At 43.5% G+C, this 27,287-nt stretch overlaps 1 protein-coding gene across 1 annotated transcript in view; it reads right to left on the bottom strand.

Annotated features, from left to right (window-relative positions):
• The window catches only part of FOCAD (focadhesin), a 200,516-nt gene that overhangs the window by 137,447 nt on the left and 35,782 nt on the right, over positions 1 to 27,287 (bottom strand). Inside the window, exons 4-8 of the mRNA XM_075594653.1 lie at positions 25,666 to 25,820; positions 24,345 to 24,440; positions 12,876 to 12,977; positions 8,421 to 8,625; positions 1,565 to 1,771 (exon numbers count right to left, since the gene is read on the bottom strand). Of these exons, the coding sequence (XP_075450768.1) occupies positions 1,565 to 1,771; positions 8,421 to 8,625; positions 12,876 to 12,977; positions 24,345 to 24,440; positions 25,666 to 25,820 (765 nt within the window). The remainder of the gene's footprint in view (positions 1 to 1,564; positions 1,772 to 8,420; positions 8,626 to 12,875; positions 12,978 to 24,344; positions 24,441 to 25,665; positions 25,821 to 27,287) is intronic.

Raw genomic sequence — 27,287 nt, forward strand, 5'->3', positions numbered from 1 at the left:
AGAGGGGATACTCTCTAAAATATCCACTGCCTGCAAACCTATTCCATCTGGTGAGTAGGCATTGCTATCATCAACATTGGTGCTACGGAGCAGTTGAACCACCTATTCAGATTTTTAATTGCTTAAATCTATATGTCCATGCAAATTGTGCATTATATTAAATATTAATTGTTATTAAATGATTTTATTGTCCTAAAAATACCATTTCAGTATTCAGCTGTTATATGTTGTCTTATATGTTGTTTGTTTAATGTTTCAACAGTATTACGCTATGTGTTGTGCTTTCTTTTTGTTTTCAAGCCCACCGTGAGGATCAACAATCTTCACAACCAACAGGCTTGGTTTTCGTATATCCTTTATAGTGGTAAAATTTTATAGGCGCCCACGGAACTATTCCCTGTCCATACTGTTTTCCTGACCAGGGGGTCAGGCTTTGTGTCCTAGGCAGCCCCTTATGTATAGTTTTATTTAATATATAAGGTAATAGTTACTACACCACACACATTGCGGTTAGCGCTACCTGTTTTGTTGTTTATTTAACAAACGCTTTTTAGGTACAGAAGGGATAGATTTGCACAAACCTAGGTTCATCTCCGGGTGAAGACCCTTCTGTTGTTATTAGCCCTTGTGTTGGGAGGCTTTGTCAGGCTGTAGATATTTTGCACTGGTATGCATAATTTAGTATAGCCATGTAGCGGGATTAAAGTGTTAAAATGAATGGGCAGAATGTATATAATTTTCCCAAATTGGCATTAAATCTGTGCAGCCTCATCCTCCTAGCCAAAAGATAGTCCCATAGTTAATATTGGGACTAGATGTATAGTCTTAATGGATTTCTCATAGGTAGAGAAGAAAATATCTGTTGATTTTATTGGGATCCATATCAGACAAAAACGCCCAGCAGGTTTTGAATCTGTCGACGGATTTTACACCGCGGAATGGATTTTGAATGGAAAGCTCGGGAATTTTTAAAGTTCTGCCCGTCTCTAGTCGTGATCACGAATCTGTACAGTTTCTGAGTCATTATGCTGTTATTCTGTATCTGTGCGCAACCCCTTAGAGCAGGGATTACAGAGGCCCCGTGCTTCCCCGGAGGCATTTAAATTAAATGCCGCGCTTCGCGAGAGGCCTCTCTAACTTCACTTACCTTGGCTTCCAGTTACGGCGTCACATGAGCCAGCGCCGGAGCCGAGAGCAGGGGGGGTGGAGGGGAGGTGGGCGGAGCAGGCAGGAGGTGCAGGAAGAAAAGTTTGCGCACCCCTGCCTTAGAAAATACTGTACAAACATTCATGAGTCAGATCTTGTATTTTTCCCAAGTCGCCTTTTCAAACTGCTGGTCCGATTCTCCTGATCAATCTTTTTGTTTTTGTCTCTTTCTCCTACTGAGATACAGTACCAAGCCCAGAGAAACAGGAAGACAGGGTTTAAATAAAATCCCCACCAGGAACTGGTACATTAATGGGTGTTTCTGAGCCTGGCACAGCGGGGATAACTTCTGCAAGCACAGCAATGATCTTTTTGTCTAACCAGCTCTTCTACAATTAGACTTTGCATTTGCTTTTACCTCTTCAAGCTGATCTGCGGTTTGTTCCAGTATCTGTATCAGCAATGAGCAGTCTCCTGTGATTCTCAAGCTGACTTCGCAGGTGCACAGGACCTGCAGGGAGAGCAGGTAGAGCTCGCTTCTCCAGAAAACAGGGTGACGCTGCAGGCCTGTGCACAAATCCTTCAGGAACACGGTTACTTCTGTGACTTGTGTCAAATCTGTAAGCTGTGTGGGAAAGGGCATTTGGTATCAGAACACAGAGCGCAAAGCAACCCTTTCATATAATACACTATGGTCTACATCAGAGGTTCCTGAACTTCTTTACATTGTGCAACCCCTGCTAGAAAACATTTGTTCCACAAACTCCACAATTAATAAATCCTACTGCCTACTCATCAGACCATTGCTAACAAAAACTGATCCCAGACAGTATACTGACCTGAGTTTGTGGAGGGAATACACACTTAAGATCTTAAACTGCACAGCAGTGTGTGCATACAGCATGGGGTGTATAGCTGTCAATCACTGCAGGAGCTTCCAAAGTCACACCCCACAATGCTTTGCTGCTGTGCATGCAATGCATTGTGGGGAGATAAGTTGGAAGCTCCTGTTGTCATTGACAGCTGCACCACCCCACACAGGAACCCACAATACTGGTTGGAATCCGCCATTACATATATTTTTTGGAGAACCTCTTGGAGACACCTCACAAACCCCTTGGGAAACACTGGTTTAGGGCAATATTTCCTGCAGAGAAGAGATTCAAAAAGCTCATAGGTTGAAATCTTCAGCGCGCCTTTCTTAATAAAATTCAATTGGCAAGAATAAGGAAACGATCCATAATACGAAGGTTTTTGACACAAGTGTTAAAAGACGCCACCCCCTTCTTACTGACCAAAAAAAAGAATTTCACAACCTATTGGACTATCTTTCATAAATATGACAGTGCCTCAAGCAAAGATTTGCCTATCTTTGTTTCTTTGAAATGAAAGCAAAGAAGAGAGGGGTTTCCAATAAATAAATAAATCCACATGTTTAAAGCAGCAATCCCCCAGAAGCCTCCGAGTTTAACTTTGTTAGTATCTTGACCCCTGAGCATATTCTGCGCTTTAATATATATATATATATATATATATATATATATATATATATATATATATTTCCAGTGTAAACAAAAGTAGTAGTTTTCTTAATCTCTAGCTTCTGAGGTTACCATGGTAAGCTTTGTAGACTGCACCGGGTACTGGGGAGAGCCCCATTTTAACCTCCCAGACACTTAATATTTACAACACATACATCTCCTGATGGGAGCATAGGGCTTTAAAAATAAAAACAGCGTTGGGAAGGATTAGAATAGAATTATTAGTAAGCAAAAATAGATTTTAATTTTTTTTTTTAATTGTGTTTAGTGTGGCCTGCTACTTTAAAGCAGCAATCCCTCCTAAAATTAATATATATTTTTTTAGCAGCCTTGGAACAAGGGGGCTCTGCGGATCTGAACCGCATTATTTTCAGATCCGGGACCAGCCTAGTCCACGAGAGACTTCCCAGTGTAGTTATCGGCGTTATCACTGGTAAGTATCTCGTGCACTGGGGGCCCCTTGGAGCTTAAGCTACGTACGAGCCCTCCCCACCCAATTATTCCAATGCCAGGGAAAAAGAGAACAAAAACAAATCAATCAGGCAGGATCGCTGCTCTAACACCAATGTGGTTTATTGAAAAATAACGAGGGTAGCTCTAATTATCTACCCAAAAACAAAAGCAATTAGTAACTAAAAACCCTTCGGTGACCATCTGCTGCTATGCGGACATCACCCCCCAGAGCAGGAACTGACCTCTCTACAATGTCTTTCCCAGAACGAGACGCTGTTCCGCCTTTTCATGCTCATTTTTCATTTTTTCATGATTTCTTCACAACACCGTACATTAGAGCCGAGGCGCTCAACTCTGGTCCTCAAGCACCCCTCCATCCCCCTCCCCCCACCCACACGTCTAAGGCTACGCTAATAGGGCCGGCGAAGCGACGGGGATGTCAGGCTGCATTCGCTGCAAAAATCGAAATGAGATGACATCCAGCGATCGCGACCAAGCCGTCGCGTCGCGCTTACTATAAGCGCACTCGACGGCGGCAATGTATTTGTTTAGATGCGACGTATAAGCGCAGCCTAAGACTGAGCCTCTGATTGAGCCACCTGTGCTAAAGCAGGGAGTGATTGAGCCACCTGTGCTGAAGCAGGGATATCCTGAAAACCTGCCCTGTTGGGGGGGCTTGAGGACCGAAGATGAGCACCCCTGCATTAGAGTCTGTTTTTACCTCGCCAGGTTTTTTTTGCATGCCGTTTTTGTTATTTTTTCAAACACTGTATTTTACACACGGACAAATAAGCTCAAAACCACCATGAATATGCTGCTAAGCCCATCTCACTTAGTGACATCCATAAACTTCAGAGAGCATAGTCTGTGACGATAAACTATGTCTTATAATAAGACCCTTTATAAGGGAAACAGCTCTGTGCTTCCTGGTGAAGACAGTGAGAATACACAGCAGTAGTTGTGATTTGAGACTCACGTGTAGGCTTTCGGGCTCTTTACCAAAAATAAAAATAAACAATACATCTAGGTTAAAAAAATACATAAGGCTGGTTATGCCTGAAGGACAGGGATGGCCAACTCCAGTCGTCAAGGGCCACCAACAGGTCAGGCTCTCAGGATATCCCTGCTTCAGTACAGGTGGCTCGGTCACCTGTGCTGAAACAGGGATAACCTTAAAACCTGACCTGTTGGTGGCCCTTGAGGACTGGAGTTGGCCACCCCTGCTCTAAGGGTATCAGATTGCACTATGATCTAAACACCTGTCTGTCTCAGAGGAGCATTAGCTTGTTTTAATATTGGCTGATGTGAAGTGATGTGAAGTGATGTGAAGTGTCGAGGCAATCGCAGGCACCTGTCACCATGCATTGATGACATCTGACAGCAACTGCACCGGCCGGCAGCCATTGGTCATAGGCCCGTGTACGTCACTTATCAAGGTCCCCCACCTGGCTCTTACTTTTAGATCTCGTTAGGTGGCACCTTTCCCACGTTGCCAGTGAGTAGAAGTCACCATCCCACATGGAAGCAAAGAGTAGGGTTACCCTGTGACCCAGCACAGGTCAGAAACTACACATTAGGATATGTATATGTTAATGCCACCAACAGGTAGGTACCAATTATTATTATTTATTTTGTGAGGGAACACAGACCAAGTTTGAGTGCTTTTCATTAGGGATCAACGAGGAAATAAATCTAGATATTGTGAAGATATTTCGAGTGAGGTTTGGGTTCCTGCACAAACCCCACTGCCAAAACGTGAACGAAGAATGAAGAATACACCGGTGGAATGTTATTTGTTTGATTGAGAAAGGCGAAATAAAAATAGTTCAACCCAAGATTCGCATGTTAAATAACTGTGTTCAAAACTACTGGCGTCCCAGTTGGGGCAGTCTTCCTAGCACAAATGTGAACCAAGGACAGTGACATGCTTAATAAGTTAAACGGAGCCGATTGACACCTTGTGTTTCCAAAAATATTGGACACCTATAGAAGAATTTAAAGCAGCAGTCCGTGCCGATGGCGGGGTTTTTTTCTGCATTTTTTTTTTTTAAAGCTCATTTTGAGTGATTTCCTTTTGCCCCCCCCAATGCTGTTTTTATATTTAAAAAAATATCTGATTTGTTTAGATCTAAGCTTTTAAAATATTAATAGGAGCAATCCATGCAATATCTGAGGTTTTTTTTTTTTGGTTTTTAATAAATCAGTTCTGTAGTATTAGATAATAATTACTACTTTTTTTTATTTTAAAATTCAACTCTTAATGACATTTTAAATGAGTTGTAATATACTGCACATCCTTTGATTTCTATGGCAGGTTTAGCCACCTCCCCAGCAGTGCAAGATATTTGTAACCCTTTCCTATTTGTGATCATTTGTTGCCAATATTCCCAGCAGTTTGAGCTGCAAATTGTTACAATATATTACTAATGTAACAGTAGTAATATAAGAATACATTGTAGCTGCTGAGTTACACTGTCTGAAAGATTGATTGAAACTGAAAGGCAGCCATTTAGTGAACCCGGGGAAGCAGGATCTTTGCTGATCCATAACGGGAGAACAAATAAACCGGCAGTTTAGGTAATTCGTTTTTAATAATGGTAATTAAAGGCTGCATATATTAAAGAAAAAATAAATAAAAACAATTTATAACTGCTTGGGTTGCCTCTTTAAAATGAAGTCCTCCCCAGAGCCCATTGCAGTGTAAAACAAAAGGAAAAAAGCAGCGCTAAACACTAACCTAATATAAATGAGGTAATTACAAATATACAGTGATAAACTTAATAGTGCTAACGGAGGAAAGTAATGAGTCCAACATAGATATATTTTGATTCAGCCGCCAGAGTCCAGGAGAGAGTTCCACATCCCTCCAAATGAAAGCAAAGAAGAAAAGATGTCCTCAGGAGCGTTGTCTCAACTATATTCGTTTTAGTCCAAAATAAATATAAGAGGAGACAGCAATGTATCAATACAGGTTCATTAACCCTTAAAGTTCATACATTTGAATTCATGCACTTACAATTCTGCATAGCTTGTGTTGTAATTCTTTTCCTATCCGGAGTGTCAGAGGTTAATTTAGACAGGCCAGGTCACCAATACAGACTGTATAGAGTTGCAATGGAGATAGAAGAGAGAAAAGATCTCGGCACAATACATTTATTACAAAAGACTAGATTAAGAACAATATTGCACTTACAGGCAGTATAATCAAACACAGCATTTTTGGATAGCTTCCCAGCGTGTGGTAGCAACTCTATATGTATTGGTGACCTGGCCTGTCTACATTAACCTCTGACACTCCGGATAGGAAAAGAATTACAGCACAAGCTATGCAAAACTGTAAGTGCATGAATTCAAATGTATGAACTTTAAGGGTTAATGAACCTGTATTGATACATTGCTGTCTCCTCTTATATTTATTTGGGACTAAAACGAATATACTTGAGACAACGCGCCGGAGGACATCTTTTCCGTGTAAAACCTACCATGGTAACCTCAAAAGTTAGAGATTAAGAAAACCATGTTTTATTTTGACATTGAAAAAACATTATGTATTCGCCGGACTTGCTCACGGGGCGAGATACTTACATTGTAGGAGTTCAGCTCATATAGGCTTCTGTGGCAAGGGGGGTTTGCGGATTTCATATCATTTTTTCTTATCTTTGATAATTTTCCTGGTAAACAAATGCTTTGTAAGGCAGGGGTGCTCCTCTCCAGTCCTCCACCCCCCCCCCCTCCCCATAGGTCTTCAGGATATTCCTGCTTCAGCACAGGTGGCTTAATCAGTTCCCGCTTCAGCACAGGTGGCTCAAGCAGACTGAGCCTCTGATTGATCCACCTGTGCTGAAGCTGGGATATACTGAAAACTCGACCTTTTGGGTGGGTGAGGACTGGAGTGGAGCACCCCTGTTAAAGGGTTTGACAACCCTGGACTAATGTATTTTGAGGTTAAGAAGGTCATTAAAATATTAGTTTCGCTCCTTTTCATTGTTTGCAAAGTAATGATGATGGCCGCATTAGTCAGATAAACAGAAGTAGCTTGACACCAGCTTGACACCAGCTTGACACCAGCTTGACACCAGCTTGACACCAGCTTGGCACGCAGCCCCTTCACATCTTTCACAACAGAGACTGCCCTGCAGCACATTGTGCAAGCGTGGAACTAGTGTCGCCCTGCCATGGGTACCCCAACTGGTGGGGTGCAGCAGAGATAAACCAGTGGCCCTCGGAATGCCCCCGCTGTGATTACAACGTGCCTGCCACCGTGGTGGATCTATCTGTCCTTTCCTGACCACTCCTGCTTTATTGAGCACAGATGTCTCTCCCGGTGAAACAGTGGCTGTGTCGCGGCTGAGCGCCTCCCTCGTGCACTTGGCACTGGGAGCGGGGCAGCGAGGGAGACCACTTGGCACGGTGAGCCGTCAGCCCGACATGCTGCGCCGCAAAGATCTCCTGCTTCCCAAATGGGAAAACCTCGATATGGCGACCAGCTGCTCGGATGCGAAATCTGGAATCGATGCTACTCCTGCTCCCCCCCACCCCCCTCCACAACACAGTTGTCTGGATGAACATTAACCATCTCACTGCTGCATGAGAAGTGATACATTCCCTCCAGCGACGTGTAAAACATGCCCACGTTCGGTTCTCTTTCAGGGTATACTTTTGCTTATGAGCTACTGCTATACACAATACAGGGTCATATTTATCCATGTCATTAAAATACTGCAGCATGTCTGCGAGGTTAAATAAACAGGCTTGATTGTGCATGGTGCTACCCCACAGTAATCACCACTGTAATGGTTTCACTGCTGAAGGGTAGAATGAGTTTATGGTATAGTCATCGGCAGCTGTGATTATTCAAGGGCTCCTCTGGATCCTCATTCTCTCAATGCGGTAGACCATAGGTAATTAGATCTGTAGATACTCTTTGCTGTGCGCGTATGTACATTCATTTTCTAGGTGTGGAAAGGCTAGAGCAGGAAACATAAGGCTTCCCAATGACATGATTATCTGTTAACATGAATAAAAAGCAGAACATTCTGGAGAAATATTAAAAATGGTTCTTATTAAAGTTTTCAAAGTCGGTGTTTCAACTAGTTTAGCTGCCTGGAGCACGTCTTGTGTTGATCTTGAGAAGAACATGATTTACTTTCACTCTAAGGTTATCCTGATGTATATCCCTGGTTCTACAACAGTGAAGGATTCTGGGTATGGCTACAGGGAGTAAACAAACAATGGGTACAGCGCGCAGCTTTCGTAGTAGAAAGAGGAAGTTCACCGTACCTGCATGTAACTCATCACGTCACAGAGAAGACGAAGGCTGTGCTCATCTTGTGCACAGGGTCTGTCAATGTCCTCCGGGCCTTGTGGCTGGAGTAGGGCTTTGCGCAGGCTCATTCGTAAGGCAGAGTAGGCCGGCAGCTGGGAGGGCTCGCAATAAAGGTACCTTAGGAAAGGTGCCATTAAACTCACAGTGGATGACTGGTTCCTGCAGTACAGAACAGGTGAGTCAGGACTCTACTGTACATACAAACACTAAATTACACCCAACTCCTCAGCACTTAACATTGTTTAAATGATTACGTAAAGGGGTTAAACGGACATGTGTGACATCCTGAGTATTAACTTCTCCAAGGATGAAATGGCGAGATTGATGCACAGAGTTTGAAAATCTGAGAGGGAGGGATAAAGAAAGGAGACCGCAAACCTATTACAAGATATTGGGTTACAGATAGGAGTGTAAGGCACAGCACAAGGTATAGGAGTACCAAATAAAAACTAATTCTGCAAAAAGTTATTTTACTTTGCGACAAGCTCACACGTGCAAAAAACAACTTTGCACCCAGTGCATCTACCCTTCATATGTTAATCATTTTATGAAAATGTCCCCGGCTTGATTTATGAAGACTGTTAATATTTTTGTAATAACAAAAGTCCATAAAAAAAAAAGTGTCAGGAGGAAATTAAACTGAACCTCCATAATAAAAAAAAAAAAAAAAAAGATTGCTGAAAAATAGAAAAAGTAACTCTCCATTGGTTTAAAGCCAGAAGAGGGTGTCTAAATGCATGTAAAACGTTGTAGCTACTGGTGCTAAGGCTTCAAAAGTTACCTTGCTGAAAGCCTCCACATTTTCCAGCTACAATATTTCACTTTTCATGAAGCGGGGAGGTAAAATCCCCAAACACTATTCAGACTGCTTTGTAGTCTGTGCCAATTTGTACTCTATTTGCCGAGTTGATTTTGGCAGCTTGTGATGATAACACTAGCGCAGGCTTTCAGCCCCTCCTTGATATCCCCCGGCTGTGTGCATTAGGCCTGCTGTCACTATAAGCTGCCTCTCCATAGCAAAACCCACCCAGGCCAAAGGAACACTGAACCATGCAGGGTGGTCCCGAAATGTAGCCTGCGTATCCAAACTCCAAGTACATAGCGCTAGCACAGCTCAGACTTTAACCCTCTCTCTCCATTTCCATCTGCTGTGACCCCAGACAGAGACTGTGCATGGGTAGCATGTAGTCAAACTTGTTGGCATTAGGCCGCGTTTATAGTGCGTGCGACATCGCGCGCCGTGAGAACAAATCTGTGGAAGTCAATGAGGGCGGCCGTAGTGCGTGCAAGCGCCTCCCCGCCAGGAAAGCACTATGAGCACAAATCGCTCGGCTGACAGGAGCGCGTGACGCCATGCGAAGCATCATATTAGTGTGTGCAATAACGCCTGCTAAATAAAAATATGGTAATAACGTTATTTCATATAGCGCTTTACTCCCAAAGGGACTCGCAGCACCTCACAATCACAGTATAATGTGCGGTACACCGCACGTATGTAGGCATTGTTACAGACACAGTCCCTTCCCACATGAGCTTACAATCTCTGTTTTTGGTGATAAAGTGACTTGACCAAAGTCACCAACAAAGAGCCGACACTGACAATTGAAATGGTCTTTACTCATGGAGCCGCTCCTTCTCCCTAGTAGCAGTAGACGCACTGTGGCCTGATAATTTTAGGTTTGCAAATGAGTCCTCATTGATCCCTTACAAGTCAGTATTGCATAGACATCAGAGCAGTGCCACAGGATTGAAGTAAGGATTTATGAAAATCCCACAGAGATTTTAAAAGGAGTATATCCAACACCTACAACGTTACTCATCTTAAACCAATACAAGTTGTGCTCATTTGACCAACCTCAAAATTTACGGCTGACCTTGCTGGGATTTGATCCAGTGTGATTTCCAAAGATGTTTCATGATGATACATCAAAGACATATCTATGCTGTAATAGAGCGTCTGAGATCAGATGCATTGTAAGGAACCCCAACCCTCTCTAATAGCGCGTCTGAGATCAGATGCATTGTAAGGAACCCCAACTCTCTCTAATAGTGCGTCTGAGATTAGATGCATTGTAAGGAACCCCAACTCTCTCTAATAGCGCGTCTGAGATCAGATGCATTGTAAGGAACCCCAACCCTCTCTAATAGTGCGTCTGAGATCAGATGCATTGTAAGGAACCCCAACCCTCTCTAATAGCGCGTCTGAGATCAGATGCATTGTAAGGAACCCCAACTCTCTCTAATAGAGCGTCTGAGATCAGATGCATTGTAAGGAACCCCAACCCTCTCTAATAGCGCGTCTGAGATCAGATGCATTGTAAGGAACCCCAACCCTCTCTAATAGCGCGTCTGAGATCAGATGCATTGTAAGGAACCCCAACCCTCTCTAATAGCGCGTCTGAGATCAGATGTAAATTCTTCTGTATTTGTTACAATTTTCAAATGACCTGAAAATTGTAGGAACCCCTTTAGGGAGGCCCGGGGAAGCCAAGGGTTCATAGGATCCCATTTTAAAGGTCAATGTCAAAATGCAACAAAAGTGGCAGTAAACTATAACAAGAAAACAGATAGGTAACATAGGAAAAGTTCCTGCATGCCCGTTAAGGTGTATATCAGATAACTAATCAAAATTGTCTCAAGTTGCAAAAATGAAACATGTCACTGGTCATCACGCAATATCCTGCAACTCCGCAGCATTTTTAAACAATGACAACCTTTCCTCGCAGACTTTGCCAGCGTCGTTTTCCTCCGGCAAATAGTTAGTCATCACAAAATCTGTACCTCACCCGTTAAACAGCCCAACGCTGGACTTCCCGGGTCCTGGCACATTCGCACTTGTATCTGCCAGACAAGAATACGTGTCCTCTGGACACAAACTGGCTTCCCGGGTCCGCCTCCTTCCGGCAGCAAAATGGAAACCGGAGTCCCCCGGCAGTCATATTGTTGTTTCTTATTCTCCCGGCAGATGCGACAGCGGATAGCTTAGTAACCACTGAAGATAGCACACCCAAGATTTAGATTGTAACCTCTTCGGGGCAGGCATTCCCTTTTCCTAATGTTACTTTTATGCCTCAAGCGCCTATTCCCATTATGTGTTATATTATTATGTCACGTGTATTACTGCTGTGAAGCGCTATATAAATAAAGATATACATACATGCAGGCCCACAGACCTCCTGGCTCAAGTAATGAAGAAAAAAAAAATACACACACAAACACATACACACTTAGTTAAGTTCTGGTGGGTAAAACAAGTGACAAAAACCCTCCACAGCAAAGCATATAGCAAATGGAAATATTACTGTATGCTCATTTGCATGTCTTAGACAGGTCTGCAACCCCGCCTTTCACCATTATCACCCAGCACACAGCGCTTCCACTGCAAGGGATTCTGGGAAATGACATGCAAATGAGCACACAGTGCCACCTTTTGCTTCAAAACCATATAACATGGTCCCCTGTAAGCATTTGTTTTGGAGTGGCAAGTGCAGCAACTCTCAATTTTATTGCACATACACACGGAGAGACTAGGACGCATAGCCTTTTCATCGGAGGGCAGCCCAAGCTGTGGATTCACACCGCGAGGTGTCGCGAGTGAGCTGGGACTATTGGAGGAGGAGTCCCTGCGGACGGAGGAGCCAGAATAGAAGGGCACACGGCGAGCAGTCATCACGTCCGGTTCACGTCTCCAAATCCTGTCTGCACAGTAAGAGAGGCTCCCAGTTTACCATAGAAGCTCCGCTGGATCCTTGCTACAAGTGTTGGGGTTTGAGATTTATCTCATAAATGCTGTTCTAGATTTGTTTGTGAGTGCGTTTTTTATATATTTTTCCAGTCCTACATAAACTGTGAAACTTTAATACACTAGGAGAGCGCCTGTTTTCTTTTTGTATATATAGATATATATATATTTTCAAGCAGCCATCAACCCTAGAGTAGAGTATGATATTGTTCGGACTACATAGCATTTACTTCCTATGTCTCTATTACAAATGAGGTTTGAATCCCTTTAGTTGATTTTGCCTTTACCACTTCTGTTTGGAGACAAATCCATGAATGTATGTGAATATATATATATATTCACATACATTCATGGATTTGTCTCCAAACAGAAGTGGTAAAGGCAAAATCAACTAAAGGGATTCAAACCTCATTTGTAATAGAGACATAGGAAGTAAATGCTATGTAGTCCGAACAATATCATACTCTACTCTAGGGTTGATGGCTGCTTGAAAATTGCATGTAATCCGTACAGCAAATTGGTCAAACTCGTTTGTTTGTTCTATCATCGGGATTATCCTCATTCTAGCCCATTTTCTTCCCCAGCTCCCTGGCACCTCTCTGCCGTGCAGTTCTGCAGACCATACACGTCTATCCCATGCTTGGAATGATGACGGAGATGTGATTACCGTTCTGGCCACTGCTGAGAGGAAGCAGACATCTGCTGCAGGAGAGCAGGCCAGCAGTCCGGTCTGTTTTCTAGCACGCTGATAAACGGATGTGGGGGGTTCCTGAAACGAGAGACAAATATGTCAGTTTTAGGCAAGCAAAAACCATGAGGCTTTCTACTTCTTTTTTTTTTTTTAATGCCAAGTAAATGAGTACTTCAGTATTAGATGATACTTCATTTATTTGGACTAACAATTGATATTATAAGACAAGCGTTCGAGAGTCCTCCTCTCTTCCTCAGGTCGAGCAAAAAAGGTATCATCGAATACTGAAGTACTCACTATCACAACTGGACTAACACGGCTATTTCTACGGCATTCATTTTTTTCCCATGAAAGTCCCACTTACGGCAAAAATGAAGCAAAGGGGAGTGCGATTGTCACACATGTATTTGAATTAATGTTTGAAAGATAGTTAGTCAACGCTGCATGGAGCAAAATTGCCACAAATTGCATCTGTGCATCAATGTATCTTTTCGTGCTACGTGCTTCAATTTGTTTCTTTAGGGATTGTCAGAAAGAGGCGTTAAATGGAGCACAGATTATAATGCCATGTATCAAACAGCGTCTCTTTTTCACCATTTAATCGGAGTCAAAAAAATTGCAAGGACTAAGGTGATGTTACCCTCAGTGCTTCGAAATCTAAACAGACACGAGATTTTGGAGCAACAGGCTTGGTATATATGACAAGCAAGTAAAGATTGGTGCAATGCGTCAAAACAAGTTGTGCTGTGTGCTGATACACAGGCCCCCCTGTAAGATAAACAACGGCAGGGGTTTCATACTTCCCAGCTCCTTCCTATTGTATGGTGTGGAAGTTTTATTTTCCCCCGCATTCATTTTTAGTAGTGTATAAAAGGTCAATACGCGGATTATATGAGGAACAGATGGACAACCCTCCACCACACCATATTTGGTACAGTACAAGTCAATAAAAAACACTTTCCAGTTTTTGTTAATACACAATTCCTTGTACATTTGAAGCGCGTTGACCTAAATTCTATATGTCAGTATTGTCCATTAAAGGAACAATCCAAGTGGTCTCTTCAGCCTCGGGGACCACCTGATTCCCGAGAGACTTACATAGGGGGTGTCGGTATCTCAACAATGTTTAAATCTCCCGCAACACGAGGACCAATAGGAAGTCGAACCAGATGACGTCACGGCTTCCAATTGGCCTGCAGGACTCGGGACCTTTTGAAAATCCGCCATTTCATGAACCCAGCTGAGCGCCTACCAGCACTCCCTACAGAGCCAAGTATCTCGGGAAGCAGGGTCTCCCCGGGGCTGAAAATTAATGGGGTTCAGCTCCGGAGACCCCCTGCTTCAATTAAATGTAAAAGAATAAACAGAAATGGAGGGAAAATGTCCGCTGGAATTGACTCTTTAAACCTTTAAATATCTCAACTGTGTGAAAATGTAAACAATAACATTAAAACTGTTTTTTTGGGGAGGGGTTGCCGAGTAAGAGAGTATACGACATGCCAAACAGATCCCGGTTACGTGAAGTGACAGCCATGCCGTTACAGTATCCCTAAGAGGGCAGCTCCAACATATCAATGAATTTCCCATACTGATTCTTGAATGTATAATGTCAGTTTTTCCATCTTGTCCAGATCCCAGGGGCTCTCTCTCCAACCACTGACCAGTCGACGTTTAACGAAAAGGATCTTGAAGAAGTAATGTGCCCACTGTCCCCCCTCCCCTTCTGTCATAGGGGGGGCTAAGGTTGGAGGGGACACCTGACTGACGTTTCATTTGGTCATTTGCCATTTGTGACCAAAGTGGGACTTGTCCCTTTACTGTCTAATCTTTATGCAGCAGAACAATTTGTTTGTGGCCAATACTGCGGGAGAGCACAACAATATCTGAAGTACAAATAAGGAATTATCAGGCTGAAATTCAGCAGAAGAAGCATTTAGTAAGCAGTCATATTCTCAGTTTCCGAAAAAAGTACCTTCACTCCTTTTCCTAAGCACCATCTTGTCTGCTTATTGGATTTTGCTCTCCGTTATTGCAGAATTCACTTTTTGCCATAAAGTGATTTCAATAGTTTTTCTTTATTCTACAGTTGTACTGTACTAAACATAAATTTCCGACATTGGGAATTTAAAATGGATGCTCCAATATATTTAAATGAAGGCAATAAGTTGCCATGGCAAGCCTAAGTGTCTATGAAATAAAATAAAAAATGGTGCAAACACATGAAACAAAGTAGCTGACACTATCAGGACAAGTCACTGCTTGAATTCTATGTTTGAGGGGATTGCTGCTTTACTAAAGCATTTCAATGCCATGAACGCATGACTACTTTATCCCCTTTCCCACCTACATTTACAGAACTCTTGCCCAGTTACTGCCCTTCCACTTAGGGCCTCATGCAGAGAGCATCGTTATTTCAAAATTCGCCATTTTTTGTACAATTTCGCGCAGAAACCGGCATAAAATGGCGAGTTACGAAAAACGCGCCATTTTGTTTTTTTTATTGCTAAAACTCGCCTCGCGGCTGGCGAGAACCTCCATCTCGCCATTTTTAAAACTCTCCGAATGCAGAGAGGTACGAACGGCATTTTCTCATTTTTGCCGCGCCAGGAAATATTGGCAATAAGATGGCGCTCGCCTCCTATAGCAAAGAGGGAAAAAAAGCCGCGATTTTTTTTTTACACATTTCTGAAGCGCGCATCTTTTCCATTCAAACTCGCCACACGCATCCATGTTAAACATAGCAGAATTCGCACTTTTCTGCATATGGAGAATAAAACTCTCCAAAAAAGCTACTTTTTATGAAATTCGCCAATTTGAAAATTCTATGCTCTCTGCATGAGGCCCATAGTCCTACTGTCTCACACATTGCCTCATTAATCCTTATGTCCTTACAACAGGTATACAAGTCACGGAAGGCTTTGAGCACCAGTAATGCCACCAGGGAATTCATAACGCGCTTACTTAAGAGGTCCTGCACTCACAGCAATCAAATCGATTGTCGGGAGAGAGCACGGGCCTCTATGAGAGAAGCCCACCTCATCGGCGTCCCAGCGTCATGTGACGTGCAATCATACGATGGCGTGTCACATGGCAACGCCACCGTCACACCCCCACTCCCCTGCCCCACACCCCCACCTCAATCACAATTTCTGATTGCGCCCCTGCCGAGAACACCGTTAAACACGCAGAACTGGAAGAACCAAGCCTTCTAACTTGGGTCTTCAGCCACAAAATCGCAGCATCTGTGACCACTCCTACTGCCCCGTGTAGTGAACGCGATAGTGATCAATTAAAGCCGCTGCGGTTTCCTACATGATGCTTTTGAAGTCACCTAGGCTGTTGACGTTCTCCTCCAATTTCCTCCCGCACGCACACGTGGATTAGGAGACAGAAATGGTGGAAGGCAGAAAAGCAGCCGGTGGTGTTCGTTAGCTCAGTGGAAAATGAAGGCAGTCCTGATTCACTGAAATGTAGTGGATTCATGGAATGGTCTCCCAGCAAAAGTGGTAAAGGCAAATCAATTAAAGGGATTCAAAACGTGGAAGAGAGACAAAGGAAGTAATGCTACTGTATGTAATACAAAGCGGCTGTTCGAGCAGTTTTCAGAGGAAAATCCATGTTGACGTCTTTGGGGACTGTCGGACGAAAAGTGCTGCTTTGAGTATATTGCAATTACCCCATAGAATCATAAATCCAGGGATCAAACAGTGTATGGGGGTATCACAGTATGTAGGAATATGGGGAGACTAGTTGCTTGAGGCGGCGCTGTATGCGACAGTGCAGTTGGGGGAGTTTCCGTCCGAAAGTGCAGCGATTGCCACCAACGCAGTTTAAAGAGGCAATCAAAGCAGCTTTCCCCCAAAAATTAAAAATATATTTTTTATTGAAGTGAAACTTCTTTGCGCGCACCTACCACACGAGAAAATTTCCCTGGCAGGAAATGGACTTCATGGTGACGGAAGTGACGTCACTGCTGGCAGAAGAGGCCATCAGCGACAGCAGCAGTCAACGGAGCGGAGAAAGGCAGCGCTGAATTCTGCAGAGGCCTCCCCCCGCACAAGGCACGCATGCACAGAGGGCGCTCGGCATGCACAGAGGGCGCTCGGCATGCACAGAGGGCGCTCGGCATGCACAGAGGGCGCTCGGCATGCACAGAGGGCGCTCGGCATGCACGACGAGCATGCGCAGAGGACTCCACAGCAGCAGCTTAGGGACACACACACACACACAGAGACACACACACACAGAGACACACACACACACACACACACACAGAGACACACACACACACACACACACACAGAGACACACTACACAGAGACACACTACACACAGAGACACACACACACACACAGAGACAAACACACACACACAGAGACACACACACACAGAGACACACACACACAGAGACACACACAGAGACACACACACACACACAGAGACACACACACACACACACAGAGACACACACACAGAGACACACACACAGAGACACACACACAGAGACACACACACACACACACAGAGAGAGACACACAAACACACACAGAGAGAGAGACACACACACACAGACACACAGAGAGACACACACACACACAGAGACACACACACAGAGACACACAAACACACAGAGAGAGACAGACACGCTCACAGAGACAGACACGCTCACAGAGACAGACACGCTCACAGAGACAGACACGCTCACAGAGACAGACACGACAGACACGCTCACAGAGACAGACACGCTCACAGAGACAGACACGCTCACAGAGACAGACACGCTCACAGAGACAGACACGCTCACAGAGACAGACACGACAGACACGCTCACAGAGACAGACACGCTCACAGAGACAGACACGCTCACAGAGACAGACACGCTCACAGAGACAGACACGCTCACAGACAGACACGCTCACAGAGACAGACACGCTCACAGAGACAGACACGCTCACAGAGACAGACACGCTCACAGAGACACACACGCTCAAAGAGACACACACGCTCAAAGAGACACACGCTCAGAGACAGACACGCTCACAGAGACACACACGATCAGAGACACACATACACACAAGGAATTCACAGTTAGTATAAATATAGAAGTGCAAATAGCTAAAACAGGGGGGGGGGGGCGCCGAGCACGCGCGTTCTAAGTCAAACTTCTTTGCGTTTTGTCACTGAAATTGTGTTTTGATTTTTCATTGAAAACATCACCATCATGAATACAATTTCTGTGACAACTGTGACAACAGTGACAAAAGACAAATACTTTTCACTTAAAATGTGTGTGCTCGAAACACACCCTTTTTTAAAAAAATCTATGCAACATGTGATTCTCTTTATTGAAAATGAAATACCTAGGCTGCCGATCGATTGGTTCTCCAGTGATTGATCAGCAAAAGCCTTATTGCCAGGGTTCACTAAATGGCTGCCTGCCAGTTTCAAATCAATCCTTCAGTCAGTGTAACTCAGCAGCTACAATGTATCCATATATTACTAAGGCAACATTATCTACTGTTGCAGTTTGCAGCTCAAACTGCTGGGAATATTGGCAATGAATGATCATAAACAGGAAAGTGTTACAAAGATCTTGCACTGCTGGGGACGTGGGCTAAATCTGATATAGAAATCAAAGGATTATCAGTATATTAAAACTCATTACCAATGGCATTGAGTTGAATTTTGAAATAAACAAAAAGGTATTAAGTACTATGTGATACTACAGAAATTACATATTTACAGCATTTGGAAATGCCCGTCTGATGAGGGAGCAAAAAAGGAAAAGCGACTGGAACATCGATGAGGAACAATACGAAATTCTTAACATTAAAAACATGACAGGGGAAACTTATGAATATTAACAAAAATTGACAAAATGAACAGAACAGTAATAACTTCTTTAACAATTAAAAACATTAAATAAATCAAATCAATGTAAATAATTGAAGTTATTCTCTATATTCGTGTTCTGAGCAGACGTTTTCATTAAAGAAACTTATAAATAAGTGCAGCTCGGTTCTGACAGACGCTCGTGTGGGCGCCGTCTGCTTCTGTTATCCACCTCCAAAATCAAACCTAATATTGGGAAACTGTTACCTGTAATGCAAGTTCAGAAATCACACTGAGGCATTTTACATCCAGATTCTAACTTTTTTTTAATTAGGATTTCAAGTATTTTCTTTTCAATATAAAATGTTTATAATATGTGTATGTTATTATCCTTGCTTACTTTTGGCGTTATTTAGTTTAGGTTTAGCTATTCATTTAAACCAGAGGGGGGCAGTAGGACAGCGGCCTGCCAAAAAAATGTGTGACCATTTATTGGTATGCCTGAAATAAGGTTAGCCACCCCTGCTGCAAAGTATCAACCAACCCACATCAGTTCTCCCTCATACAAATTAGAGAGGCACTTCTGGCGAAGCTGGAGAATGATTACAGGTACTGTCAAGTCAGATCAGCCCTATCCCCAGGCAGCACCATTGGCAGGACAAAACTGGGATGTAGTAAGTCTGTTCAGCGTGCAAGTGCACAACATTGGTCTTCTATTGGCAGGTGGCAAGCTTCCATTTTGTTGGCACCCTCTGTTTTACAATGTGAAGATGCCAATGGCCATTTTAATTTCCCTGGGAGGGACATTTTCAGTTGATAACACCCCCAGAATGCAACTAAAGAAATTTGAAAGAGTGGCATTGCTAAAGAAAGCATAACTGGGGCTTTACAACGGTAAAAAGAAAGGAACCGTTTCTTTTTTACGGTGAGTAGAGGGGGGTTGCTGCTCTAAGATACAATAGTGTCAACAATTGTGCTTTTGCCTTTTACAGATATAGAAACACAACACTTGTTAAAAGCACAGGCTCCTACAACACAAAGGGTACTGGGGTGGCCATTTCACTATTTAGCATTTATAATCTTTTCCACTCATCTAAACTACCAAAAAATGCTAAGATCACAGTGGTACGTACAGTATAACTGATGATATTGATTGGAAGGGCCAGTAACCGTTAAAACAACTAATTTTAGACAACATTTTCTACAGTGAATCATTGAAATGACTCTCGTGGATGACTTTATACTTTCCCACAGATCAGTGGCGTGCGTAAGAATCAGCAATAGTTAAAATAAAGACAAAAACTAAAAACAACTGACATTCTGTTCCAATACAGGCAGATGCACTGCAATGTGGCACTGGGAGCAGTGAGGGGAGTAAGACAAACTGGAAGCGCTCAGCAAGAACAAGAAGAATACCAAAATAAAAAGACATTCACTGTGAAATGATAGCCAGTTAAAGACCGTAAAAGTCCTAGTCAGCAACAACTCGGCTGGAGCTGCACACAAAAAAAGCAGCGTTTAAGTGCATGGAATTGGGGATAATTTAGCAGGCTAGCCACTGTCTTTGTCCAGCAGATAAAGCTTTTCACATGCAGGAACAAGCTGCTCTGGGCAGCGGAAAGAGAAACAGAAGTCTGCTGTAAAGCAGCGGGGAACAGGATGTTACACTTGATTACCGACTTAGGTGGAAGTTAATAGCAGGCTCTCCAGCCGTGTGTAATAAATGGGCCCAAATGTTTGCGGATGGTCATGCATGAGTTCAGAAGGCCGCAGGATGCACAGAGGCTGTCTGGATTTCATTTTACTTTTGTTCTTTACAATGTAATGGGCATAACGCGGATTTGAATGGATTGGGTTTCAGGCTGTGATAAACACATAATGGCCCTCAGAGGGGAAAGTGATAGAAAGACAGTTTTAACTAATTTCACTCACCCGCTGTAAACATGTTCTCTTTGTACATATCTGGCAAGCTTAGACATTACACTGAAAGGTGCACTTTACCCACATAAACCTTCCACCGGTTCTTAGGTGTGTAATATAGTGCGCGCGAGTGCGCTACCGTGCTCTCGAACGTCAATTATAATTGGCTGTGTTAGCCAGACATTTATATACTTGGGACGTGCGCACGGTGTTGAGCGGTGGCGCGGCAGACCAGGGAAAATACAAGAAAATTGTATTTTCGCGCTGGTGCAGCGCCGCGAACCAATAACAGCGCAGCCTAACACTGTGATGTCAGAGTCACGCCCCTTAACCATGCGCATCACCGCTTGCACCCTAGCAATTGAACGCGGACGCCACGTGCAACGCTGGGCGCGCGCAGCAGCAAGAACTATATAACAAGCCTTATACCTAGAGCAGGGGTGCCTAACCTTTTTCCAGGCGTGACAATAAATGGGCACATTTTGTGGCGGGCCGCTGTCCTACTGCCCCCTACATTCTGGTTTAAATGAGTAGCTAAACCTAAATTGAATAACGCCAAAAGTAAACAAGGATTATAAAAACATTAAAACATTACAAACATTTTATATTGAGAAGGAAAAACTTGAAATCCTGATTTAAAAATAATAATAATAATTGAATTTGAATGTAAAAGGTCTCAGTGTGATTTCTGAACTTGCATTACAGGTAACAGTTTCCCAATATTAGGTTTGATTTTCGAGGTGGATAACAGAAGCAGACGGCGCCCACACGAGCGTCTGTCAGTACCGAGCTGCACTTACTTATAACCAGGTTCATTGCCGAAAACGTCTGCTCACAAAGCAAACACCGGGCAATAACTTTAATTTCATTTTAATACAATTATCTACATTGATTTGATTTACTTGATGTTTTAATTGTTAAAGAAGTTATTACAACTGTGTTCATGTTCAAAATTGTGGTTAATATTCATACGTTTCCCGTCATGTTTTTTAATGTTAAGGATTTTGTATTGTTCCTTAAAATCAATTTTTCAGTTGAAATTCATTTTTTGCACCTTTATCAGGCGAGCCTGTCCAAATTCCGTAAAGTGGCCCGCGGACCACAGGCAAGACCCCTGTCCTAGTGTATCTAACCCTCTTATATTAGCACATTCGCTCAACATAGACTGCAATTTCTATGCCCCGTGGTCGCCTGCTCATGACAGGCCGCGCGTATAGTGCCTGCAATGGCGACGCGTGACATCACCCGTCTCCGCTAGCGAAAGTTGTATTTCGCTTTGCGGCGGCGTCACGGGCGACCAGGCCATTGTATGTTTGTATGTAGGCGACAGCCCCTGAAAAATCAAATATTCCCAACTGCAAAATATCGTGTCGCCACGTCGCGCTTACTATAAGCGCACGCGGCGGCGACAATGCATTTGTTTTCGGGCGACGACGCTATAAGCGCGGCCTTACTCTCACAGTTATCTGCATCCCCCTGTCGTTTACATTGTCTGTATGCATGTAATAGATCAGGGGTGCGCAAACTTTTTTCCCTGCGCCCCCCTGCCGGCTGTCCCCTCACTCCCGCGCCCCCCTCCCAACCCCAACTTACCCGCGCTCCGGCGTAATGACGTCACGTTGCCATAGCAACGTGACGTCACATGACCTCGCAGCGTCATTTTGACGCCGCGTTGCCATGGCGACACAGGGAGGAAGCCGCCGGAGCCACGGTAAGTTAGGTTTACAGAGGCCCTGCAGCTCCCCCGGCACTTAATTTAAGTGCCTTCGGGAAGCGCGCGGGGCCTCTGTAAACCCCGCGCCCCCCGTCGGCAGTGTCGCGCCCCCCCTGGGGGTCGCGCCCCACAGTTTGCGCACCGCTGTAATAGATAACCTGCGCTATAGAACAAAATAAAATAAGAAATCATAAGTGAAATAATAGATACAAATGTTACTTTCTGGGCATTCTCCAAAAGTACAGATGAAATAAAACAGGGCTATTCAGAGGCGCCCTGGTTGTTAACCATTGTCCTAGATCAAGGGTGGCCAACTCCAGTCATCAAAGGCCAACGACTGAGCCACCTGTGCTGAAGCAGGGATAGCCTTAAAACCGGACCTGTTGGTGGCCCTTGAAGACTGGGAGTTGGTCACTCTAGTCCTAAATCCTCATCATAAAATACAGTTTGACCACTGTCTGAGTTGAATGCCTGGGTTTATTGCCACGGAATACTGCAAGAGCACAGCATGAAGGGGAATGCCCCATTGCTTCACATACTGTACCATCCTTTTCCCCCAAACAACTCTGCAAATAAAGGAGGCTATTTCCGGTGCAAAGTTTTTTGTGATATAGAAAATACTGAGTCTTCTTAAGATTTACGAGAGAACAAAAACATATTTCGTTTTTGGGCTAGTTATGCTTGCACAACATTTTGTGCGTTTTGACACCGACTCTAGACTGCAATACTGAAAAGTTGCCTCTCCAGCTGAATACGCATTACAACAGGTACACTACATCTCTGCAGCATACATGCTAACTCTCCCCAATTACAGTATCACCGACACTCCCTGAGGCACAGCTGGAAATGTACACGGTTTCTTTTCCCTCTGATAACAGACTAAACTATCCCTTGCATATTAATTGAAGACTGAGACATCCCCGGCACTTAAACTTCCTAAGCTTTCGCATGCAGAGAGTACAGATGGGGGGGAAAACAGCAAAGATAAATTGCGCACGAGTGTATATGCAGGTTTTCCATAGGTCCGCAACCCCACTTCATTCACAACTCATTCATTCCATTGTCACATGTCAAACAGAGGTTACGCTGCAGACAAGGATTCTGGTTAGTGATATGCAAATAAAAACACTGATGGCATGTCACTTACGTGCCAATACGCAAAGAAGTTTGACTTAGAACGCGTGTTTTAGCTATTTGCACTACTATATTTATAATAACTGTGAATTCCTTGTGTGTGTGTCAGTATGTCAGTCAGTGTGTGTGTATGTCAGTCAGTCAGTCAGTCAGTCAGTCAGTCAGTGTGTGTGTGTGTATGTGTGTGTGTGATGTCAGTCAGTGTGTGTGTGTGTGTGTGTGTATGTCAGTCAGTGTGTGTGTGTGTGTATGTCACAGTCAGTGTGTGAGTGTGAGTGTGTGTGTGTGTGTGTGTGTGTGTGTGTGTGTGTGTGTGTGTGGAGGTCTCCGTGCCTGCTGCTGTTGCGCCGGTGCCCAAGCGCAGGAGGCCTCTGCGCAGGAGCGCCAAAGGCCGAGACCGTGTTTTTGTACGCATGCGCGAGCGTGACAGTAACGCGGCGGGCGCGCGCCAATTACTACCCTGACGTCACTTACGTTACGGTTTTCCATTACAACGCAAGGATTTTTTCCCATGAAAACCCGTTAGCCGCCAGCAAAGAAGTTTCACTTCAAAAGATGCATAATCAATGGACCCACTGAAAAACATAATTTTCAGTGGCTTGCAAGTGGTCAGCAACATACGTATATATTCATTATAAATAAGGGAGTATTAAGGACGGACCTCAAAATGTGCCAAAAGTTTTCAAATGCAGAATTGGTTTTCCACTGATAACCCTACCAGTTTGATGTGGTTTTTAACCCCTTCTGACCTGCAACACATTGCTGTGAACTACAGCAGGTAAAGTGCCAATCATCCATCGCTTATTTAGAAGGGAGACGGACAACTAAACAGAGGAGCAGCTTACCAGATCCTATAAGTGCTCAGATCCCCCGTCTTCCTTCCCTTCCGAGCTTGAATGTGTAGCAGTGTCCAAATACTTTTGATCAAACCTTGTATGTTTCTGTGAAAAACAAAACGCATGGTTCGCAAATGTATCACCTCAATCACATTTAGATTGCCAGGGTAGTACACACATTACTCGTTAAGAACATCTATTTCAATTAGAATTGGACACTAGTACTTCAGTGCCCAACGCAAGTATTCAGAACCTTATAGATCTTAATTGTTGAACACTTGCAAACTTACACACAAGCTGTTTGTAAACAATGGCTGCATGCTCATGGTACAGATGTAGTAAGACTTACTGTCCCCAGGGCCGCGGACGAACAAGCAACAGTCTGCGGTGCTGGGGACAGTGTCTGCCGAGTGTGCGCTTCAGGGGCTCCAGGCTTCTGGATGGGACACTCCGCAGCATTATTCCTTCGATGCCGCGACAACCACAGAAGACGTTAAATCATGCGGCATCTGTATGTACCTAACCATTGTGACCCATTTCCAGAACGAGCTGCTTGTGCCGTTATTATTCACATGCCGTCAGCAATGTAGCAACACCAAGGACCAAGCTGAAATAATGCAAGTAATATGTTTAAAGGACACTCTCAAAATAGAAAATAGAAACTGTTCTGGACTAAATGGAGCCTACTTTGCACCCATTATATAATGCAGACATCTCTCCTATGTGTAAGGGTTTTATACAAGTTGTTACTATGAGAAGTGTAATAAAATAAGGTGAATTTCTGAAAGTAACAAGCTACTAGGTGTATGTCCCCTGCGTTCAATACTGAATGTAAACCGTACAGGTAAGAAATGTGTCTTGTTAATGATTTTTCAATCATTATTCCAACAACATCTATAATGAATATTGGGAATATGCAAACCTACGAAATATAAATCATGTTTGTAAAACTGATGAATTGCCCCCCCCCCCCATATGTTCTTTTTTCCCCACATGATATGGAAGTGAGCATCCTATATCCAACATCTTTGCTCGTTTTTCCAAAATGAATATATATCTTTATTTAAATAGCAAACCCCCCAAAAATGTACTCTTTACAGAATAGACAATACAGTACAGGAAATTATAATCCAACAAGTGCAAACCAAAACAGACAGTAGGAAAGGAAACATTTCCCCAAAACTTAGTAGAAGATTACTTCCACTGAGACCCAGTTTTAGGCTTTCTGCTCCCTTTCACCAAAGAGAATATGTCTAGCACAGATGCATGTGTACAAGTATTTAGTGTCCCTTCCATGCTACGGACATAAACAGAGAGTATTAGCAGTTACCTAGCGGAAGGGATGAGGTTAAGAATTCCATTGAGGACATAGCGGAAGTCTGCATGGTCCTGTTCAACCAGGGCCACCAACGCTTCACAGCAGGCTGTCCTCACAACTACATTGTCACTGCAGCACTTATCCCAAAGGACATTCAGCGCAGGCGTCTGGAAGCAAGAGAATAAGCATGTATTGGAAAATGACCGCAATGGCTACATACAATTATTCAAGATTCTAGATCTTTCACAATAGGGCAATGGCTCCCAAGACTAAAGTTATGAATGGCACATTAATAACCGTTTTACTTCAATGTTTAAAACATGAGCAGACAATGAACAAAATAAAATCAGGGCGGTGAATGTTTTAGAGCAATTTGCATTTCCAGCTTCTTTTTAAAAAAACAATTTTGAAAGGAGTGCAGCTTTCCTGCAGTTTTCACCCCTTATATAGGTAGGGCACGTGCATTTACAATTTGTTTGTTTTTTTCACTGTTATTGGTGTCTAAATATTTCTGAAAGCTTAAATTATGCCTATAACCAGTGGTTGACAAATCACCAAAAAATCTACTCGCCACCTAGTACCAAACGTGTGCTGCTTGGGCCAATATTTACTCGCGCAGGGGTTAAATCCACTCGCCCGGGGCGAGCAAATGTATAGGTTTGTCGAACACTGCCTATAACAATTTGCAATTTTCCGAGGGGAACATAATGGAAATGTGCAATATGCACTGAAGTTCCCAAATAATAGAAAAGAACAAATAATAGGTAAAAATAAAGGGCTTGCTAAATCTTCTAAATGAAGTATCACAGATTACATTTTGAGAGAAGCCTCTTGCTCAATGTACAGTTTTGCTGGCTCACTTAAACTTGTCCTGTTCTGCAGTATATAAATTTGGCAGCTTAACACTGCGTGAGTCTAATTATGCTCGGTGGAGAAGAAAATGCAGTTTAGGCTTCTATATTATAACTTTAACAGCATAAAGGAGAAGGAGTGACTCAGCGAGTAAAGATACCGACTCTGTAAACAATGACACAGTTTCAATCAATGTAATCTGGTTCCATTCGCGGTATCCGCTCCATGTGACCTTGGGCAAGTCACTATCTTCCTGTGCCTCAGGCACCAAAATCATTGATTTGGAAACTCTACGGCGTGGTGACGGTGCTGTGTACCAAGCGCTATACTGTTATTGTAAAGCGCTTTGAGTCCTGTAGGGCGAAAAGCGCTATATATGGAAAAAAGTTATATGAAATACTGTATTGATTCTAAAATTCACCTTTTCCCCATTTTCCCATGTCTGTAATTGGGATGCGTCTCAGAAACAATGATTTATTTATTTTTAAAACGAGTCTGCAAGGGGGCGCTGTTGGAGCAGCCGCCGCGGGGATGTTTCCAGCGCCCAGCTGCAGCTCGGGAGTCTTACTCAGCTCTGTGTGCTCATTTGCATGTCATTTCCCAGAATCCCTTGCTGCAGTGGAAGCGCTGTGTGCTGGGTGATAATGGTGAAAGGCAGGGTGTCAGACCTGTCTAAGACATGCACATGATCATACAGTAATATTTCCATTTGAGATATATATATATATATATCATAGCCTCCCAGCCACTACATCTTTTTCCTGGGCCCTTCCAGTATTTTG

Source organism: Ascaphus truei, chromosome 1, assembly GCF_040206685.1.
Source record: "Ascaphus truei isolate aAscTru1 chromosome 1, aAscTru1.hap1, whole genome shotgun sequence".
Lineage (NCBI taxonomy): Eukaryota > Metazoa > Chordata > Amphibia > Anura > Ascaphidae > Ascaphus > Ascaphus truei.